This window comes from Lytechinus pictus, chromosome 15 (assembly GCF_037042905.1).
Source record: "Lytechinus pictus isolate F3 Inbred chromosome 15, Lp3.0, whole genome shotgun sequence".
Taxonomy (NCBI): domain Eukaryota; kingdom Metazoa; phylum Echinodermata; class Echinoidea; order Temnopleuroida; family Toxopneustidae; genus Lytechinus; species Lytechinus pictus.
Window position 1 is genome coordinate 693,877 of NC_087259.1, and position 20,599 is coordinate 714,475.

General features: G+C 36.8%; 1 protein-coding gene across 1 annotated transcript; it reads left to right on the forward strand.

Moving 5' to 3' along the window:
* Positions 1–305: 305 nt before the first annotated feature.
* Positions 306–8,069, forward strand: LOC129278105 (centriolin-like). Its single transcript, XM_054914327.2, has 4 exons — positions 306–449; positions 2,307–2,504; positions 5,790–5,885; positions 7,386–8,069. The coding sequence occupies exons 1-4, from the start codon at positions 360–362 to the stop codon at positions 8,049–8,051; spliced, it is 1,050 nt and encodes a 349-aa protein (XP_054770302.2). The 5' UTR covers positions 306–359; the 3' UTR covers positions 8,052–8,069.
* The last annotated feature ends 12,530 nt before the right edge of the window (positions 8,070–20,599 follow it).

Sequence of the window (20,599 nt, forward strand, 5' to 3'; positions counted from 1 at the left end):
CAAAGTGAGTAAATGGAATGTAGACAAAGCAGGTATAGACCATGTACCTAGTGTTGTGTCTGTAAATACACTATACAGACTGATATCATCTGAGGGCGTAGTTCCCTTATTGTAGACCTGATTAACCATAATAAACATGTACTTCGAACTGGAAATTTCTGTCATAAATTTTGATTATTTGGACTCAAACATAACACCTAGCATGACAATGTGCTCGATATTTCCCTCTAGTTTTCTACTACATTACTATTTATTTACCATGTGCAGTGATAACATGTTGCTTACATTGTTTTGTTGTCTCTTTACAGGATTTCAGAGTTGAGCACAGGAAACTGACTCAAGAGATTGAAAGTTTGAAGATGAGACTGGAGGAGGAGTCTAAGCATGCCATCAGAATGAGCAAAGAAGTGGAGAATTGGAAACAAGAATACCTCATCACAAAACAACAGGTAGTTTTAATACCAAAGGACCTTTTAAGAATGTGGCTACTGCAAATCAATATTTATCCCTGAAAGTGCATGCCTTATAGGCTTTTCTTTTGAATTTCCCCATTTCATATTTTGCTCGCCTGCATAGCAGAATGAGACTATACATGTACATGTACATACATGTAGGCGCCACTTTTCTGGCGGGGGTATCAACATTGAAATCTTAACAAAGTTTTTGAAATGTCTTCTTAACTTAGGAAGTTTATGGACCTAGTACATGAAACTTGTACATTAGGGTATTCAAGTATTACTGAACATCTTGCATGAGTTTCAGGTCACATGACCAAGGTCAAAGGTAATTTAGGGTCAATGAACTTAGGGAATGAACATCACAATCTTAATCAAGGTTAAGATTTTGAAGTGTTATAACTTTGAAATTGTATAGATCTAGTTCATGACACTTTGGCATAGGGGGGATGGTGTATCACTAATTATTCTGCCTGAGTTTCAGGTCCCATGACCAAGGTCAAAGGTCATTTAGGGCTAACGAACTTTGGCCATGTTAGGGGTATTTGTTGAATTGCCATCATAACTTTCAAAGTAATCAGAGCAATCAATTATCAACGAATATCCTATGTGAGTTTCAGGTCACATGACCAAGGTCAAAGGTCATTTTTGGTCAATGAACATTGGCCATGTTGGGGTTATTTGCTGATTTGCCATCATAACTTCGAAAGTTTAGGGATCTAGTTCTTGAAGCTAAGACAAAAGAGTATTTAGAGTAACATTTATCCTCTTTCATGATTTTCAGGTCCCATGAACCTAGGTCAGTAGTCATTAAGGTTCAATGAACTTTGACCATGTTGACAGTAACAATGAAATCTTAACCATGGTTCAATTTTTGAAATGTCTTCACTTTTAAAGTGCATTGATTTAGTTCATGAAACTTGGACAAAGGGTTAGTCAAGTAGCACTGATCATCTTGCATGAATTTCAAGTCATATAATTTAAGGTCAAAGGTCATTTAGGGTCAGTGAACTTTGACCATGTTGGGAGTATTTTTTAAATGTCTTAACTTTAAATGTATAATGATCTAGATGATGTTTGAAGTTTTGCATGGTGGTATGAAGAATCGCAGAAGATCTATAGATGGGCAGAGTGACTGTCCATCTTCAGGACAGTCAACCTACCCAAAATGTTGAGTCTACTCTCTTGCTCCTACTCCAATCACCAACTTTAGCCAGCCTTCTCTAACCTACTCAAGCCTGCCTACTACTCAGCATTCCTCTCCTTCTGGTTTTCAGTCCTTTTAAGGACTACACTCATTTCGAAAAGAATACTCAACTTTCAACCTCCACTTTCTTGCCTTTCCATTTCTTATCTCATTCCCTCCAGGACTTTACACATGTACTGTTAATCATTTCTGCGATTATATTGATCTAGTTCATTATGAGTTAAAGTCTTGTAAGAGTTTATTTCACATTAAGGTGAAAAGGCAATTAACATTTATCATGTTGAGAGTATTTTTTTTCCAAGTCAGCTCTGCTACTATATTTAATCGTGGATGCAGGCGTAACTGCCAAGTGTGTTCCACTTGTTCAGCTTAAATTTCATGAAATTCAGTTTATGTAGCTTTTCCGAAACTACATGTAGATTTAGGATGATGTGGTAACAACTTGATTGTACAGACTTTCTCATGAAATCAGTGTTTTCTGCAACTATTTTTTTATCTTTTTAGTGGGGTTTGTAAATATTTATTAAATCGCATGAATTTTCTAGTTTTTGTTCCCTTGCTGTCTATCATCAAAAGCAAGTATCCCTGTAATACCCAAAGAGGTGGTAAATCTCTTTTCTTTTGTTACTACTTGTGTTCTCCAGCTTCACACTCATGAGGAGGTTATTGACCAGGAAAAAAAGCTAGATTCACAGCTCCAGCATCTTAAAGAGGAGATCCAGAAAGAGGTCAATGAGGGATTACGCACCCTGGAGATATCCCGTTTAGAAGTTCTTGATGAACTCCAAGAAGTCCATCACCAGAAGGCAGAGATCAACAAGAAATTAACATCATTCAAACAGGTATTTGAGTTGACAGAATTTCCAATTATTCCTTTTAGACAGCAGTTGAATACGGAGTAGGATACACATACATGTATCAGCTTGATGTAAATGATTGATGTGATTATCAAGCCCCAGTCACATATAAAAACAGATCCTGAATGACATCTACATGGACCATGCCAACAGAACAAGGCATCTACATGGACCTTCAGGGTGTTAGCACAGACCTACATGGCAGCTTCACAGACCATCCCGAATGGTTCTGCCAACACTGCAGTTCACAGATGATGCCTAATGATTTTGACTTCCCAAAAACTCCCATGTTGGCCTCTTGGGCATATGCTGACCTCCATGGATGCCCAAAGTGTCTACATGGATCTTTTCCAAGTATCTGATCAAGGATGGTCTGGCTTCTGACTAGGGCTTTATTACCGTTGTTATCATTTTTATTGTTATTATTCTTATGATGATGATGATGATGATAATGAAAATGACTATTATTATTGTTAATATTGGCTTCTACATCATCATCACTTGTTGTAATAAGAAGGGAAACAAAATGCCATCACTATTACCAGTAATATTATTAGTAGTCGTAGGTGTTAGTTAGGCCTGGGATTAAACATGGATTGATCGAATGGTTTGAATGGTTTGCCGCCGATCGCTAATCGATTAGTCAAATTTATACTGTTTGAATGTTCGGCAGACCCTGATTAGACACTTTGGATAACTCGAATACTCAAGTTATAGTAACAAAATGACAACAATTGCTTTTAACTACTTGATACAGGTTTAAAAATGATGTTACAGATGTAATTTGTCAAAAATAAACAATTATTGTATCACATTCACTGTTAAACACCAACCTGAAAGAGGTCTGAAAATTTCAAATTCACCCGGCCTCGCGTGCCCTCAATACACAATGTATGTTGTATGCATAGGTGTATGTAACTACATGTATGGTTGCATGTTTGTGTGCTTAAAACAGAAAGTACACACACACAACTACATGTAGCTGACTTGAGCCGATATGTGATTGGACATTCGATGGCCAATAAACACTTTTAGAGACAAAGAAGAAGACACGTAAGGCTGTGACTTAAGAAACAAATTGACCCCTCCCCATCTCTGTGTGTGGGTGTGTGTGAGAGAGAGGGAGAAAGATAGCGGTGGGAACAAGAATTCTTTTCATGTTTCAAAACGATGCAATCTCTTTTTCATCAATCAAAACAACATTCCAACACGCGCCATCACCTAATTATAGACATGTAGATGTTGCTAGTCTGCCAAAATAGACCCAGTTATAGGTTCAAATGATAAAAAATTGTAATTTTGAGAGGTATTTCAAATGAAAAATATTTTGCAAAATATATTTAACATCATGGGCAGTGCCACAGGTGGAGGTTGGGGCATGGTGTAGGCAATGGATGAAATTTTTCATTAAGTAAAAGGTACCACATGTGTGCTTGCCTCAAAGAATACTTCATGAATGAGTTTTTTACAGAGATGTACTTGGACATACATGTAAGACTGTAGGCTGATTCATTCATATGCAGGGGTGTTGCACTTGGAGGGATTCATAATACAAGCATTGATTTAGGAAAGATTTTTCATTGGAACAATAAAATGAAAGTTTTAATCTCATTTCATATAGTTTGTTTGAAATAGAAATCAAAGAGAAGGGTCTTACATGTACTTTCATTTATAAGGAACATATAATACTCCACCCTAGATTTTATTGAAACCCTGTTTGAGAGGTCTTCATAATTAGGTCAACTATTGGCTTAGAAGACGATCTTCCCGACGAACAATCGAATGATTCAACTATTGTTGTTTTTTTTCAGGAAATAATCAAATGGTAAAATTGACATTCGTCCCAGGCCTAGTGTTAGTAGTATTAGTGTTATTATCACAATCTTATAATCATGTATTTTACAGTGCATCTCTTAGGAGAAGACCAAACTAAATTGTGTTTATCCTCTTGGTTTTTCATCATTCTTAAATTTGACTTGTAAAATTGGTTTTATCCCTTAAGAATTTGTAAAATTTATCATCGCATTGCCATTTACATGTATCTTTTTTTAAATTTAATTCATCTGCTCTTCATTCTAGTGTATGAGTTTTACATTCTTTAATAATAATAATAAAAGTCAGTCTTGTATAGCGCATTACACATTATGAATAACGTCTCTATGCGCTTCCAAAGGACTTGGATATTATTACCCTGGCTGTAGCTCAAGCAGCCTTTCCAGCGCTCGGCATTTCAAGGAATAAATTCCTGCCAACCAAGTGCCAACATGTTTTTAGCTCATCCGGCCCGAAGGGCCAGATGAGCTTATGCCGTGGCGTGGTGTCCGTCATCTGGCATATGTCGTCCGTCCCCAATTTCAAAATGCTTCTTCTTCGCCATTTCAAGTCTGATTTCAATTCTGTTTGCTTTATATGATAGCACTACATGTAGGTGGGCGGGTTCAAAACTTCTACACAGAACTTTGAAATTCATTAAATATGATAATTTATGCACATTTTTCAAAATTCACAAAAAAATGCTTCTTCTTTATTTGTTGATGATCATTTGTTGATCAATTTCAATTTTGTTTGCTTTATATGATAGCTCGAGGTGGTGATACAAAATTTCAACACAGAATTTTGAAACTCATTAAATATGCTAATTCATTCATGTATTTTCTAAACTCACAAAAAATGCTTATTTATTTGTTGATTGATTTTGATTATTTTTGTTCCATCTGAGAGCTACATGAGGTTCACCAAGGTTCTACACAGAGTTAAGAAATTTTTACTGGAAAATTATTTACGGTATGCTTAATTTATATGAAATTTATTCATAGATCACAAAAAATGCTTCTATGTCATATCTTCATCAATTTCAATTCTATATCCTTAATTCATGTCATCAATATAATTTACTACAGTGTCAACTGGGCTGAAATTAAAAAAGTGTTAAATTTCGTTGCGAGATGCCGGATGAGCTCCACATCATTGATGTGCTAGTTTGTACCTGCATGGAAGCATCGTGGTGTAGTGTTTTTGAGGAACTGTACCCTACATGTACATCAGGCACCCATTTCCTTGAGGAAGAAATTCATCGAAATTTTGTTGTATTCAACTCTGGTGAGAGAAATTGGTACCTGGCTGGAATTGTAACATCTGCTCAGCTACAGCCAGAGTAACAATGCTGCATGTTTTAAAGAACACATACATTTAGTTTAATTCTTATGATGAAGTCTGTGTTAAGCACTACATAAGATAGTGTAATTGTTATTATTATTATTATTATTCCAGGTAAAAATATCAGAGTTTAATTCACAAAATGAGAATAGTAAACATAAACATACTGATTTGGAGTTCCAGTTGCAACAAGAGCAGGATTTACTGAAGGTATGTTCAAACTGTAATAATGATCATTTCCCATTATATGACACCTAGATAGATACATGTGATTTGATTGGTTGTTTGATATCGATCATTCAGCCCATTTTACAATGACGTCAACGACCGATTTTAGATCCATTCATCGTGCAATTTTGGATCCATACGATTTTGTCCATTCCACTCGCGCACCAAGACTGCTGCAGCTCATGCACCAGCAGTGCGCATGTTGTAATGACGTAACAATCAACATACCGAACTCGCACTGCATGAGCATGTTTTGCATCGAAATTCATGAATTTCATATGGGAAAAAAATTCATTCTTTAGGTGTCGTATAAACCAAATAATGAATGTTTTTTCATTCTTGCAATGGACAGAATACTTCATTCGGTGAAAGATGAAATAAAGATCCATTCAACTCGGCTACGCCTCGTTGGATGGATCATTTCATCTTTCACCTCATGAAGTATTCTTTCCATTGCACTCATAAAAATTCATTATTTGTATTTTGTCTCTAGATATTTCTTAAATGTTTGATGACTCTAGATATTTGTCCTAAAGTAGTGAGTATGAATAATGTTTACAATGATATATATTGAATGCAAAAGTAACAACATTTTCAATTTTCTGAGAAGTAGCATTTAATGGAGTTGTATCACATAACACATTTAGGGAGCTAGCATATGACATCAGGACTTGGATAATGCATCACATACTTTATGAGCCAAATTCTTGCCAAACCTCCATAGGCGGTGCTGCACCATCCCGAGTTTGCTCAATCTCGAGATTTTATCCTGATCGGCCCTCTTCGCGATTAATCTCGAGATTCAAGAAACCCCGTCTTCACCATCGCAAGAAGAGCAATTCCTGCTCGAGCGAGGCATCGATGCATTATGGTCTGACGCCATGAATAAATAATCCCGAGTGCGTCTGCACCTGCAAATTAGCGGGATAATTTGTAAAATAGCGCGCTATTTTGCAAATAATCCCAAGTTGACTTGGGATTGCAATCTCGAGATTAATCCTACGAACTAGCGCGATAATTGCGTCTCCATTACAAATAATCTCGAGATTGTTCAGATCGGGATAATTTGTCGGATCAGAAATAGCGCGCTAATTTGAAAACTCGGGATGGTGCAGACGGCCCTCATGATTTTTTTTTTTTCCCTTCTTTAACTAAAACCATGTTTATGTGAGAGGTTACATTCTCATTGTAAACAACATCAACAATTTGAAACATTTCATTTAATGAAATGATACCTCCCATAAATCTTTGTACCTGTAGATGAAGTTGAGATACTTGTAGTGAGAATCAAGTTAACAATCCTCACCTTCGAAGAGCCAGCGCATTCCTGTAATTGGATTAAAGTGTGTTTTTGTACACAAGGGACTTAAACCAAGGTTGCTAATCACATCAGAATCATTTTCCACTGTTGTGTGGTGACACCAAGTATTAAGTGTGTTATTGCTGTATTGTGAAAGAATTCTCTTTCTTTTTTCACTCAAGCTGAGACTTGAGCAACAGATGTCTCGTCAATCCGAGGTTTTGGCGGGAATCAAAGAGAAATCAGAATCAACCATTCTGTCAATACGTCATAAGCTGAACCACCTAGAAGATCTGGTCAGTAGTACTTCCTCTAATACACAGAATCTGAGAATAAGTCATAGCATTGTCCAGAGAAGCAATGTAACCAGGAGCATAGACCTACTCCCACTCGGGAGAGAATTACATGTAGATGATGGTCAAGAAATGGAGAATAGTCATATGGATCCTGACTGGAAGAATCATGAACAACCTTTGCAAGATCATTATGAAAGACATTTTTCATCAAAGACTGGACAGTTCGAATCGCAAACTGGAAGCAGTGATGGTAGCCATGAAAGAAGACAAGGTGTGTTCGATGAGGGCGCCCTTTCTATAAATGATCTAGGAACACAAGAAGCCAACTTGCAGAGGCTTCACTCTGCTGGAGGTGTTCTTGAAGGAAATGGTGCTGCCAGAAATAAAAGTGGTCAATTAAAAGGAATCTTGAAGATATCCACAGAGGAAGGTACTCTACAAGAACATAAAAAAAGAGAGGGGAGTATTTCTGATCTCCATGGTCAGAGGAGAAAGTACCAAGAAGTGACAGGATCTGAGAGTGAGGTATGTGAATGTTTTATATATCTTTAGATAAGATTTAAAGTAAATATGAACCAGCAGCCTTGTATAGCACCACCTCCAATCCAATCCCCAATAAAATCTGATCTGGTTCCACACCCACAATCACCATTCTCAGGAGTGTTACTTACATGTACATGATAACTCTGTTTCACTACTCAATTCACCATCATGTTACTAATATGCTTTTCACACTGTACTTTTTACCCTTAACCCCTGGAAATTGGTGGGGCTAAGGGGGGGGGGGCCTTAGCCCCACCAATTTCCCGGGGTTAAGGTTAGCCCACTTCGTTTTCGCACTACGTTTTAGCAAAGTGGGCTAGCACGGTACTATCTGGCCCTGCAAAAAACCAGGGTTAGCCGGCTTATTGTGGTGCTAGCACTTATAGATGCAGTGTAAAATGAAACTGGGCTAAGGAAAAGTGGGGCTAAGCAATAACCAATCACAGAAGTCGAAATTGCACGTTAATCACGCTCTGTATGGTAAAATCATCAATATTCATGAGCTGTGGGATAGTCCAGGGTTAAGGCGTTAACCCCGGCTAAGCAGATAGTATGGGGTTAAGAAAGACAGTGTGAATCCAAAAGAAGATAGTATGGGGTTAAGGATAGTCCAGGGTTAAGGATAGTATGGGGTTAAGGAAATGCAATATGAAAAGCATGTAGGTAGCATAACAACTACTCTCCCTTTCCCTCTCAAAACCTGTTTTGTTGTCTCGCCTGCATAGCAGAGCGAGACTATACATGTAGGCGCCGCTTTTCCGGCGGCGGCGTCAACATCAAATCTTAACCTAAGGTTAAGTTTTTGAAATGACATCATAACTTAGAAAGTATATAGACCTAGTTCATGAAACTTGGACATAAGGTTAATCAAGTATTACTGAACATCCTGCCTGAGTTTCAGGTCACATGACCAAGGTCAAAGGTCATTTAGGGTCAATGAACTTGGACCATGTTGGGAGAATTATTTTCAAAATCTTAACCGAAGGTTAAGTTTTTGAAATGACATCATAACTTAGAAAGTATATGGACCTAGTTCATGAAACTTGGGCATAAGGTTAATCAAGTATTAGTGAACATCCTGCTTGAGTTTCAGGTCACATGACCAAGGTCAAAGCCCAAAGGTCATTTAGGGTCAATGAACTTTGGCCGAGTTGGGGGTATTTGTTGAATTACCATCATAACTTTGAAAATTTATGGATCTAGTTCATGAAACTTGGACATTAAGTTAATCAAGTACCACTGAATATCCTGTGCGAGTTTCAGGTCACATGACCATGGTCAATGGTCATTTAAGGTCAATGAACTTTGGCCGTGTTGGGGGTATTTGTTAAATTACCATCCTAACTCTGAAAGTTTATGGATCTAGTTCATAAAACTTGGACATAAGAGTAATCAAGTATCACTGAACATCCTGTACGAGTTTCAGATCACATGACCATGGTCAAAGGTCATTAAAGGTCAATAAACTTTGGCCATGTTGGTTTTTTTTATTGAATTACCATCCTAACTATGAAAGTTTATGGATCTAGTTCATAAAACTTGGGATATAAGAGTAATCAAGTATCACTGAACATCCCCTGTGAGTTTCAGGTCACAAAACCAAGGTCAAAGGTCAGTTAAGGTCAATAAATTTAGGCCATGTTGGGGTAATTATTGAATTGCCATCATAACTTTGAAAGTTTATGGATAGAGTGAATGAAATGTGGACATGGGTGTAGTTGACAAGTCTTAAGTCACCGTTCAAATGTCATTTATGGTCAATGAATGTGGTATTATGTCATTATATGAATGGTGTTTTTGTGAATGATTATTTTATAGTAGTTTTCAAAGTTAGCACTGCTGCTATATTAAATCGCGTAATGCAGGCGAGACTGCCAGAGGCGTTCCACTTGTTTCATAATATGAGTAGAATTATAAGCTAATTTTATTATCTCTGTCATTATTAGTTTAACCCTATTCAGGCGGGGGGAGGCCTCAACATTTTGCACAATACTTTCGCTGCGCGAAATTTTTTGACCGCTCCGCTCACTGACTTTTTACTTTCAAGTCTTGCGCATTGCGATGGCCAGGTACGCATTTCCAAAATTATTCAACATTCTGTAGTGCATGTCAGACCAAAAATTGCGCAAAATCATGATTTTGTGTACAAAGTCAACGCAAGTTGTGTTTTCAATCAAAAATCATAAATGTATGGTTAAATTTAGTTTTGCTGGTCTTAATGGATTTATTTTTATGCTGTTTATGATCTTAAAATAGTTCCCAACAAATTTCGTAGAAAAAACAATGAAAAACAATAGGTAAAAATACAAAGAAATACATAATTGCAAAAAAATATATAATACATAAGAAAGTGATCTGATATCGCAATTTATTTCTTGTACATTTGCTTATAACATTATAAAGAGTTTCTATATAAAAAATTGTAACATTTGGAGCTTTATGTAGTGAGTTATAGGAAAAAGTATAATTTTGCATACTAATTAGGCATAAATCACCATAATCAATTTATAGCAATTTGCATGAAATAAATAACTGCACAATTTTGTAGATTTTATGTCCCAGACGACCTGCGTGCTAATTTTTGGTAGATCGCACTATTTGGGAGGTATATGCCAAAACAGGGACAAGGGAGTAGGAAGACGATATACAGTGCGTCCCAAAAAAAACTATACACTTTTGAAATGGCTGCCAAATAAAAAATACATGTATATCACTTTTTGGGGGAAAATTTATATATATGGAAAGCCAATAAAGTCAACTTCCAAATGACACCAAAAAGTTGGAAAACTATTCACTGCCCACTGAAACAAAGGGTATGAAAATTAGGCTGGGCCGGAATTAGCCTTCCAATTTCTTTCAGGTTTTTTTGTTTGGAACTTGCAAAGTTGGGGCAAAGTTGAGGGTTTTGTGCTGAATTAATTATCAAATGTGATCAGTTTGTTGTTCGAGAAAATTTCATGCATTATTAATTTGAAATTTAATGCATGAGTGATCATGAATTGCAATTTTTAGCGCAGCATTTTGACTTTATCATGTGGATCTTAGCAATGTGTTCATGAGAGTCAGGAGAATAGGGGTTAAGATAGAACTTAAGTAGGTGAAATACGTTTTTGGGATAAAGGCCAACAGAACGTTTAGCAACCCCTCCTTCCATTTCACCCCCACCCCACTTCTCTCCTCCTGAGAGACTAAGCTCGGCTAGGCTGGGCAGGAATTAGCCTTACAGTTTTTTTGAGTGGTAAGTCCTTTGGAACTTGCAAAGCAAAGGGTGTTAAGCAAAGGGCGTTAAGCCAAGAAGATTCTATGACTGGAGTTCCAACAGGCAACAAATTTATTCAAGCAGCTGTTCATTTCTAAAGATACACAAAAGAAAGAACTGCAATAAGGACCTTTTGATGTCCGCCTTCGAAGCCGCCAGTTTCAGTGAAGAAATCCGAAGGGTGAAACTTTACGAATATCCATTTGTATCAATTTTCCATCTTTCATATTAATAAACAAACTGAAATTTGAATGCATGACAAAACATCAATTAACCTTTAATTGGTAAAAAAAGAAAGATTTTGACCTTTACTGAAACCAGATTTTAACACTTTTCTGATCGTTTGCGGCGAATAAAAATTTCAAATGTGGTCGGTGGAATATTGTTGTTCATTACTGTATATGCCAGATGAGTGCCCGCACATGCCCAGTCGAGCAAATTTGAGTCATATTTCAGGACATATTGCATAGTTTATTTTCGCATGCCTCCAAATTATGTACTACACATATAACCAGACCAAGATCATGAAGATGCCGCAAAAAAGTAATTATCATCACAAAAGCATATTTCCCTTTATGTATGACCTATAGCTGCGAGTCATGCGGGAATCATTTGTCTACACAATTGCAAGAGATGTTGAGCAAAGTGCATGCCTAACATACTTTCTGCTGGCGGCTTTTAACCTTGTTCAAAGAGATTTATATGCTGTTACTCCATCTCATTTGAAACCTCCTTGGTTAAGCTAAATTAATGAGTGAGATAAGTTTTGGTTTCTTAGGCAAATTTCATGAGCTACTAAATTGAAATTAAATGCATGAGTAAACAGGAATTGTAATGTTAGTGTAGCATATTCATCTTGTGGACCTCAGCAGTGTTTTCGTGAGAGTCAGAGTAATATGATGGTACCTGTTACAAGCAAGAGGGCGAGATATGGTAAGACTTAGTTAAAAGGGCATTCCTCTTCTTTTTGTCATTTTACAAATTTAAGGTCATATGTACCCCCCCCCTCTACCTCCATTATCCAGGCTCACTACCTCTCTCTCTCTCTCACTTCCTGGATTGTAGACTATTCAGAACTTAACTGCCAAGTGACCGTTGGCTGATGTTCAGTTTTTTTATTTATTGAATGATTACCAAAAAATTGACTGATTACCGGTACGATGATTTCTTATGAAATAATTCATTAAAAAAAGTGAATGTTTGATTGATCACATTGCACATTAAATGGGTTGATTTATTGATAAATTGTTGATTAAATGATTGATAGGAAAAAGTTGATGCCCCAATTTAGAATTTATCATTAAATCAACATTCTGCTCTGGACGTACATGACAGTAGCAATCAGTCTCTCAACAGGAGGGGAGGGCGGGAGAGAGGGAGGGGGGGGGGCTAAATGTTCTGTTGACCCTTATTCCATCAACCTACTTCTCCCACTTAAGTCCTATCTCATCCCCTATTCTCCCTAATACCATGAACACATTGCTGAGATCCACATGATAAAGTTGAAATGCTGCCCAAAAAGTGTAATTTGTGTTCACTCATGCATTAAAGTTCATTTAATAATTAATGAAATTTGCTTAAACAACCAAAACTGGTCACGGTTGATCATTAATTTATCACAACCCCCTTAACTTTGCAAGTTCCTAAGGATTTGCCCCTCAAAAACTGACATAAATTGGAAAGGCTAATTCCAGCCCAGCCTAATTTTCATACCCTTTTTTTCAGTGCTCGCTCAAGCATGAAAAGTGATATATTTTTTATTTGGCAGCCATTTCAAAATTGTAAAGTTTTTTTGGGACGCACTGTATATTTAAAATGAGAGGATGAAAAAAGGTGTAGAGGAAATATATAAGAAATATATAAGAAAGGGAATGAAAGCAGTAGATATAAGGAGACCCTAGCCTTACAAGCCTTGCTTTTTCAGGGGTTCTCCTTGTCTTTCTCTCAATACGTTTAGTTATTTGCTATGTTTCTTTTTTTCTACTGTAACAATGATTTATGGTTAATTGATTTTTTTTCATTTGTAGAATGTGAAATCATACTTGTAAGATAAAATGTATGTGCAGAAAGAAAGACGAATAAATATCTTATCTTATCTTATCTTATCTTATCTTATCTTATCTTAAGTCAGTTATATTTTAGAAACCAGAGAAAGAGAAAATGAGGAAATCCCCTGGTCCAGTTTTACTTGTTATAGTAAAAAAAAGCACAATAAATAAATCAGATTAACTATCCGCTAATTACATAGAATGATTTCAGTAGCTGTTGTTTGTTTTAGTAAGTTTGTTATAACAAGATTTATGAAACAGGCTCCTGGTGCATTTTTAACCCCCCCCCCCCCCCCCCCGATCGCCCTCGTTCTCTCACGTTATTGCTATTATTTTGTCTTCTATTCTAAAGGGAAAGAAAAAGAAAATAAAGCAATTTAAGCACACAATTCATCCTCTGGTCTTTTTGAAATAAAAACATCCATGTAGTTATTGATCTCGGCGATCCCCAAACAAAAGAAAGTTATGGCGGACACTCAAATAAAATCCTTATGAAAAGAGCAGGACACAGATACAGAAACACTAACAGGATACAGATAGTCAACGCCCTGAATAATACAAAGATTAGTGTTTATCATCAGGATGACCAACTGAATGCTTTTCATATTTAGCAATAGTCAAAAAGCTCTGATGGAAACTGCTTTTCATTTAATTTCAACTGTAACGTATCTCAAACGAGTCATATGGACTCAGTTTATTGACATCACATGCAGGCGCATATATAATCGCAAGAATGTTTACTTCTTGCGCATGACAGCTTTATTCATAAAAAATATAATTCTCCCTGGAAGATGCATGAGATTCAGAGAAAGAATAGAAAATGAATATCGATGTATAGAATGACAGAAAGGATGAGAGAGAAATAAAAGGGGAAAGAGACAAAAATATATAATGGTAAACCATAATGTGCGCTTTTGCTATTGCACGAATATTTACTTATAAAGAATTATAGAGTACTAGTACTAGTGGAGCGTTGTGGCCCAGTGGATTAGTCTCCGGACTTTGAAACAGAGGGTTGTGGGTTCGAATCCCAGCCATGGCGTAATTTCCTTCGGCAAGAAATTTATCCACATTGTGCTGCACTCAACCCAGGTGAGGTGAATGGGTACCTGGCAGGAATTTATTCCTTGAAATGCGTGTGCGCTGTAATCTTAGTAATTACGGCTGCCAAGCTACAGCTGGGGTAATAATATCCAAGTCCTTTGGAAGCGCATAGAGACATTTATTCATAATCGTGATATGCGCTATACAAGAACTGTTTATTATTATTAGTCCCCCACCTCCATTTGTAATTCATGTTGTTTTACAAAATGAATTTATTATAATTTTAGTTTTTAGAAGCTCTTGTTCTCATATCCCAGGTGAAAACTTTTCCATCAAAAAGTCGACAGAAACTTAGTTCAAATGATAAAACCGATAATGAACTAAAAGTTTCCTTGCCAGTAATTGAGGAAACGTCATGAAATAGAAGGAGAAATTACGTTGGGGCACCGCCCCCCCCCCCCCCCCCCTCCTAAAAAAAGGGGGAAAAACATGTTTGGTTAGCGTGTCCCAACAGACCCCTGTCAATCCTGCAGACTTTTATTATGTTATTCACGTAATGACCTACCTCCCCCCCACCCCAAAGCAACAGGAGGTTCCTATGGAGGACCTTAGGTGTAAGGTCAGTACCCACCTTCTGAACACGATAGACAGGTGAGTCATCCATTTTAGACAGTACCGCATACACGTCATCTCCCCACTTGTTAGCCAACTTATGCTTACCTCTAAGATGCACAATTTAACAAGAACATGGTCACCTTTTTGCAATACAGGTGCTGTGGCCTTTTGATCGTAGTGCCTTTTATTGGCACTACTACGGGCTGCCATATGCTTCCCGGCCAGTTTATATGCTTCGGCAAGCTGCTTTCTCAGTGTTTTGACATATGATGTCTTGTCAGCATGTATGGACCACTGTGGGTCAATCCCTAGGGAAAGGTCAATCGGCAAACGCGCATTCCTCCCAAACATCAAATAGTAAGGGGAGAAATGCGTAGTGTCGTGTTCACACATTATAAGCGTGTACAAGGGTGCTCACATGACGGTGCCATTCTGACTTTTGCTTATCAGAGAGGCATCCAAGCATGTCCAGTAGGACACAGTTGAACCTCTCCACTGGACTGGACTGAGGGTGGTAAGGTGTGGTCCTCACCTTCTCCGCATCAGCCTTAGTACAGAGCTCCTGAATCAAACGAGAATTGAACTCCTGCGCTTGATCAGACAAGATCTTGGCGGGTCGTCCGTAATGGACAAAGAAATTGTCCCACAGCGCCTTAGCTATTGTACTGCTACGCTGGTCTTTAGTGGGTACAGCTACTGCTTACTTACTAAATTGATCAGTCATGACCAGTATGTTTTCTACATCTCCATTATCAGGCTCAACACTCAAGAAGTCAATACATAACAGCTCTAGAGGTTGAGTTGTTATAATCGAATCCATTTCCGCCTTTTCCTGCTTCTTTTTTCTCTTAATGCATCAATCACATTTGTCGATCCATGCTCTGATGAAAGAAGCCATAAAGGGGAAATACATGTAAAATCGAGCTCTAGCGAGAGAAACACATTTGTCAAATCCAAGATGGCCACATTCATCATGAATACCATGAATGGCTTGATGGATATGACTATCTGGGAGCTCAAGTTGACGTCTTATCTCACCAGATATCGGATCTTTGGTTTCCCTGGATAGGAAACCATTGTTTAGAACCAGCCTATTCAGATCACGATAAAGCAATCCAAGCCTTGGGCTCGCTTGCTTCCTATCTTTCAAGGAAGGGCATGACCTCAATTCAACAAACTCCTTTACTGATTTGATATCTGTATCCAAACTCTGGTACTGTTGCCACTCACTATCACTGATTCCTGGCAGTGCAGGGTCTCCCTCCACACCTTCAACATATGAATCAGGTATGGCATCAGGGGGCATAGCCAAGTTCGAAGCAATAGTTTCGTGGCGTTTAGACTGCTCATCAAGGCTGCTCATGGCAGCAATTTCCTTCGTCACATTATTGAAAGTCTCCCAATTGACTTCACCCTGTTTTACTGGCTCCTTACCAGAAAACAGGCCAAGTCGGGGGCAGACGAGACTGAGAGGATTTAGTATTGTAAACCACTCTCCCTGAGTGACCTCGAATAAGCTGGTCCTACTGTTCTCAAGTTAAACCAGACTAACTCAAGAAGGCACTTAATGTGTCAGGGACAGACATGGCAGGAGGAGGTGAATCTTCCTTCACATCAAAAGAAGAGGTAAGAGGATTGTCTTGCGCCATGATTATTATAGAAAACAAATAATAAACAGACAATTCTATTCAATTATCATACCCTAACAAATAAAAAGGACTGTGAATAATGAGCAGAAATAAATGTAACCAGGAAGATGTTAAATCTGAAACTTACAGCTGTTCAGATGTCTTCACTGAACAGGTTAAAAGAAACAAAACAACGACAACGGGACAAATCATATCCCGTCAAAAGCCTATCAAGAACTAACAAAATAAAAATAAAAAAATAATACAAACTGTACCACCTACACTAATAAACCAAAAGTGAGAGGAGTAAAATAATGAAGGAAGTATCCAGTAGCAGGTGCATTAAAGTACTATTTTTCCCTATGTCAAAGTTATCTTTTTATCTTCCAACAAACCACAAATCAAAAGAGTGGTGCGGAGAAAGGTATTAATGGAAATTTCAAGACAAACAAATCTGTACCCACGATAGACATAACAAATTATACATGTAGGTAAATCTATAGTGAACCTATAATAATTCCAATACGTACTCCGGTTTATATCAGCTTAATAAAAAAAAGATACTTTAAAGGGTTACACTTTAATCATTGATCAAACAAATCAAATGGTTAATATAACATAATAAAAATAGAAAGCAAGTAGAGACAAAACATTAGAAATAAAAACCTCGCTCTGCTACCAATTGTAGCACCGACATTTTTTGGGTAGGGGGAGGATCACTAATTAAAACATGCAGCGGAATACTTTAAGATAAATGCATATGATATAGAATAGTTATATCGGTATTTATTCCCTACCTGTCGGTTTACTGAAATATCTAATTATTCGAAAAACAATAAAACCTATGACACATACACTCGCACAATCATGTTACATCATACGCATAGTCGTAGGCATTCAACAATTATATTATTAACTATTAATTATAATATGCAATAAGATAAACTAACATACTTAATATAAAGGATATATATCATCATCATCATCTGTTAAAGTACAGTCCACCAGGTTGGTGTATCATCGTACTTGTAAAATTGTGCAGGAGTATGTACAGTGCTGTGGAAGATCTATTCTACGTGCGGTTAAAAAGAATCAGCGCAGTCTTAAGCGCAGTTGGATTTTGTGCACCTCAGCCTTGAAGCTGGCTACTGAAGTGCAGTTAACTGTAATGGCAGGGAGAATGTTCCACAGTCTAATGGCATCAGGAATAAAAGTTTTCTGATAAGTAACAGTGCGAGCATGTGGGACGTTTAACCTCATCCGATGACCACGAAGCGAGGTGGAAGTAGCAGCCTGGTTGAAGTACTGTAACGTTGGTACATCTTCGATTGTGTTTACCAAGCGATAAACCATATTTAGAATATATGAATATATATGTTCCTTTAATACTATTCAAATAAACATATGTACAGAATATTTACAAAGATAAAAGAAAATGTAACCTTAGTTACATATTCACTTCTGTTACTTATTCAGACTGTATAATGATAAACTAACAAAATTTAAACATTGAGGGTCTCATTGAAGTATGCATTGGGCAATAGATGGTCATACGACCTGAAATGAAGAAATAAAAATGATTGAAATTATGAGGGAGAAAGGTATGGCCTGCCTCCATCTCTAAAAGCAAGATGTGATGAGACAGGAACTCCACCCTTAGAGGTAAGAAATTGACTATTCCAATATTTGAACTTGTGGGGGTGTTATACAGTGCATATACAGTGCGTCCCACAAAAAACGAAACCGAAATTTATCGATGATTTATCATAACTTAATCACAAATACAATAGACAAATGACCTACCATTGTAAAGCTTAGAATCTCCTCTTTCATCTGAAATTACTTAGATTATTTCTCATTCACGCATGAGTGAGCAAAAACAATTTGAAGAGGGGATACCAAAAAGTCATTTGGCGGGCTGTATCTGGGTTTCAAAAAGAAAACCACATTTCTAAAAAGTTCAATATCTGCTCTTTAATTTGATACCTCAATTACAGAAAATGGTCAAGAAATAAGAAAGTTCTGGTTATTTGAAATAAGGCTTGAATTTCAATAATTTCATAAAATGAAGAGGTTTTACAGGCTAGCGTTCAAACTCACTCGACACTCCGTTTTGTTGACGATCAGCCATGCATGAAGTCTTTTGTTAACCATGCGATAGCTTCTGTGGGAAACCGGTGAAAACACGTTTATTTAATGAAATTATGGAAATACAAGCATTGTTTCGAGGGAACGTAACTTTTTTACTTCTTGACCATTTTTTTGTGATTAAGGTATCAAATTAAAGAACAGATATTGAACTTTTTAGGCATGTGATTTTCTTTATAAAATTCAGATACCCCCCCGCCAAATGAGTTTTTGGTATCCTTTCTTCAAATTGTTTTTGCTCACTCATGCGTGAATGAGGAATAATCTTAGTAATATCAAATGAAAGAGGAGATTCTAAGCTTTACATTTGTAGGTCATTTGTCTATTGTATTTGTGATTAAGTTATGATAAATCATCGCTAAATCTCGGTTTCATTTTTTCTGGGACGCACTGTATATCAAAAAAAAGTTAACACTTTGAAAAAGCCCTGTGAATTAAAAAATATACAACATATGGGTAATTTTTTTCACATATCTTGGGTTTGGGTCTCATCTATCCAATAAAAGTAAAACTTTTGACAGAATGTTACACTTGAGTGAGCACTGTCCATTTTTGTAAAGCTCGCAGAAATCTGTTTGCGCAGAAACTCTCGTTTTTACGCTGTGCCAAGGGGAAAGGGAAATATTAAACTTACCCTGCGAAAAATTTCTCATACATTTCCCTTGCACTTTTAGTCAATTGAAATAAAACGGATACATTCAAGCATTTTGTAACAATTTTGCCACCCAAATTGAAATTTAAACACTTAGTAAGCACAGCCTTTACCCATTTTGTGCCAGCTGGATCTGAGGACATAACTGAATCTGACCAAAGTTTATATATCAGACATCTCCAGCATTTTTTCGCTAAGTTTTTATCATTTAAAGTGGGATTACATTTCATTTTTTCATTTAATACTTGCTTCTCCACACTATCCCAAGCTTGACAATGATTAACAACATGAAAATCAAGCCTAAGCCATTTCATGTAAATCAAAGCTCAGTGTAAAGCAAATATCGTCACGATGGCCTCGGTGTGTAGGGAGTGGGGTGGGGCGCAATGCACTCTTCGAAGTGTTTTGGGCAAGGAAACAAGTTTAAAAGGTAAAAGATATCTTCAAATCAATTTTACTAGCTAAATTCCACGTGTTCTTCATGATTAAGGTCTACTTTCATTCGCATAACTATTTCAAAGTTCTGCGCAAATCATTTTTCACTAACTATTCAAAAGTAAGTGATGCTCACTCAAGCGGAAATATTTTTCAACAGTTATATCGTCATTTGTTTAAATGGATCTGTACCAATGTTAAAATGTGGAAAAATCTTCAGGATATTACAAATGTATAATTTTACAGGATGTTTTCTAAGTGTAAACTTTTTTTGATACGCACTGTATATTATGTAATAATCCAGGTATCGATTCATGGTCATTTATTCTTTACTATACTTTACAAATACTTATGTATTTGTAAATGCAAATAAACAATATAAAATATAATACTTGAAATAAAACATCACATAAAAATATATAAAAATACAGTTTTTTCAAATTGCACACTAATCTATCCAAATAATAGACTAGTCCAGTCTACTATAGAGGTGTGTGCAAAGTATAAATTTTGGGGAAATTCTCCTGTCAGACAAAGAAGGTGTCTGGGGGTCTAGAGGCCCATTAAACTTGAAACATTCATTGTCTAGCTCAGACAGGTTAATGAAAAATATCAAAAAGTGCAATCAGTGGGTCTACCTATTAACACATACACTGAAGCTACAGTGTATGTGATTTTAACACTAACACTGAATATATAAAATAATATGTAGTACACCAAAGGGGTGA

Coding starts and splice junctions, on each gene's coding strand:
- LOC129278105 (XM_054914327.2), top strand. CDS start 360: ATGAGACTGGAGGAGGAGTCTAAGCATGCCATCAGAATGAGCAAAGAA. Junction 2,505..5,789: donor AATTAACATCATTCAAACAG/GTATTTGAGTTG, acceptor TTATTATTCCAG/GTAAAAATATCAGAGTTTAA. Junction 5,886..7,385: donor AAGAGCAGGATTTACTGAAG/GTATGTTCAAAC, acceptor TTTTCACTCAAG/CTGAGACTTGAGCAACAGAT.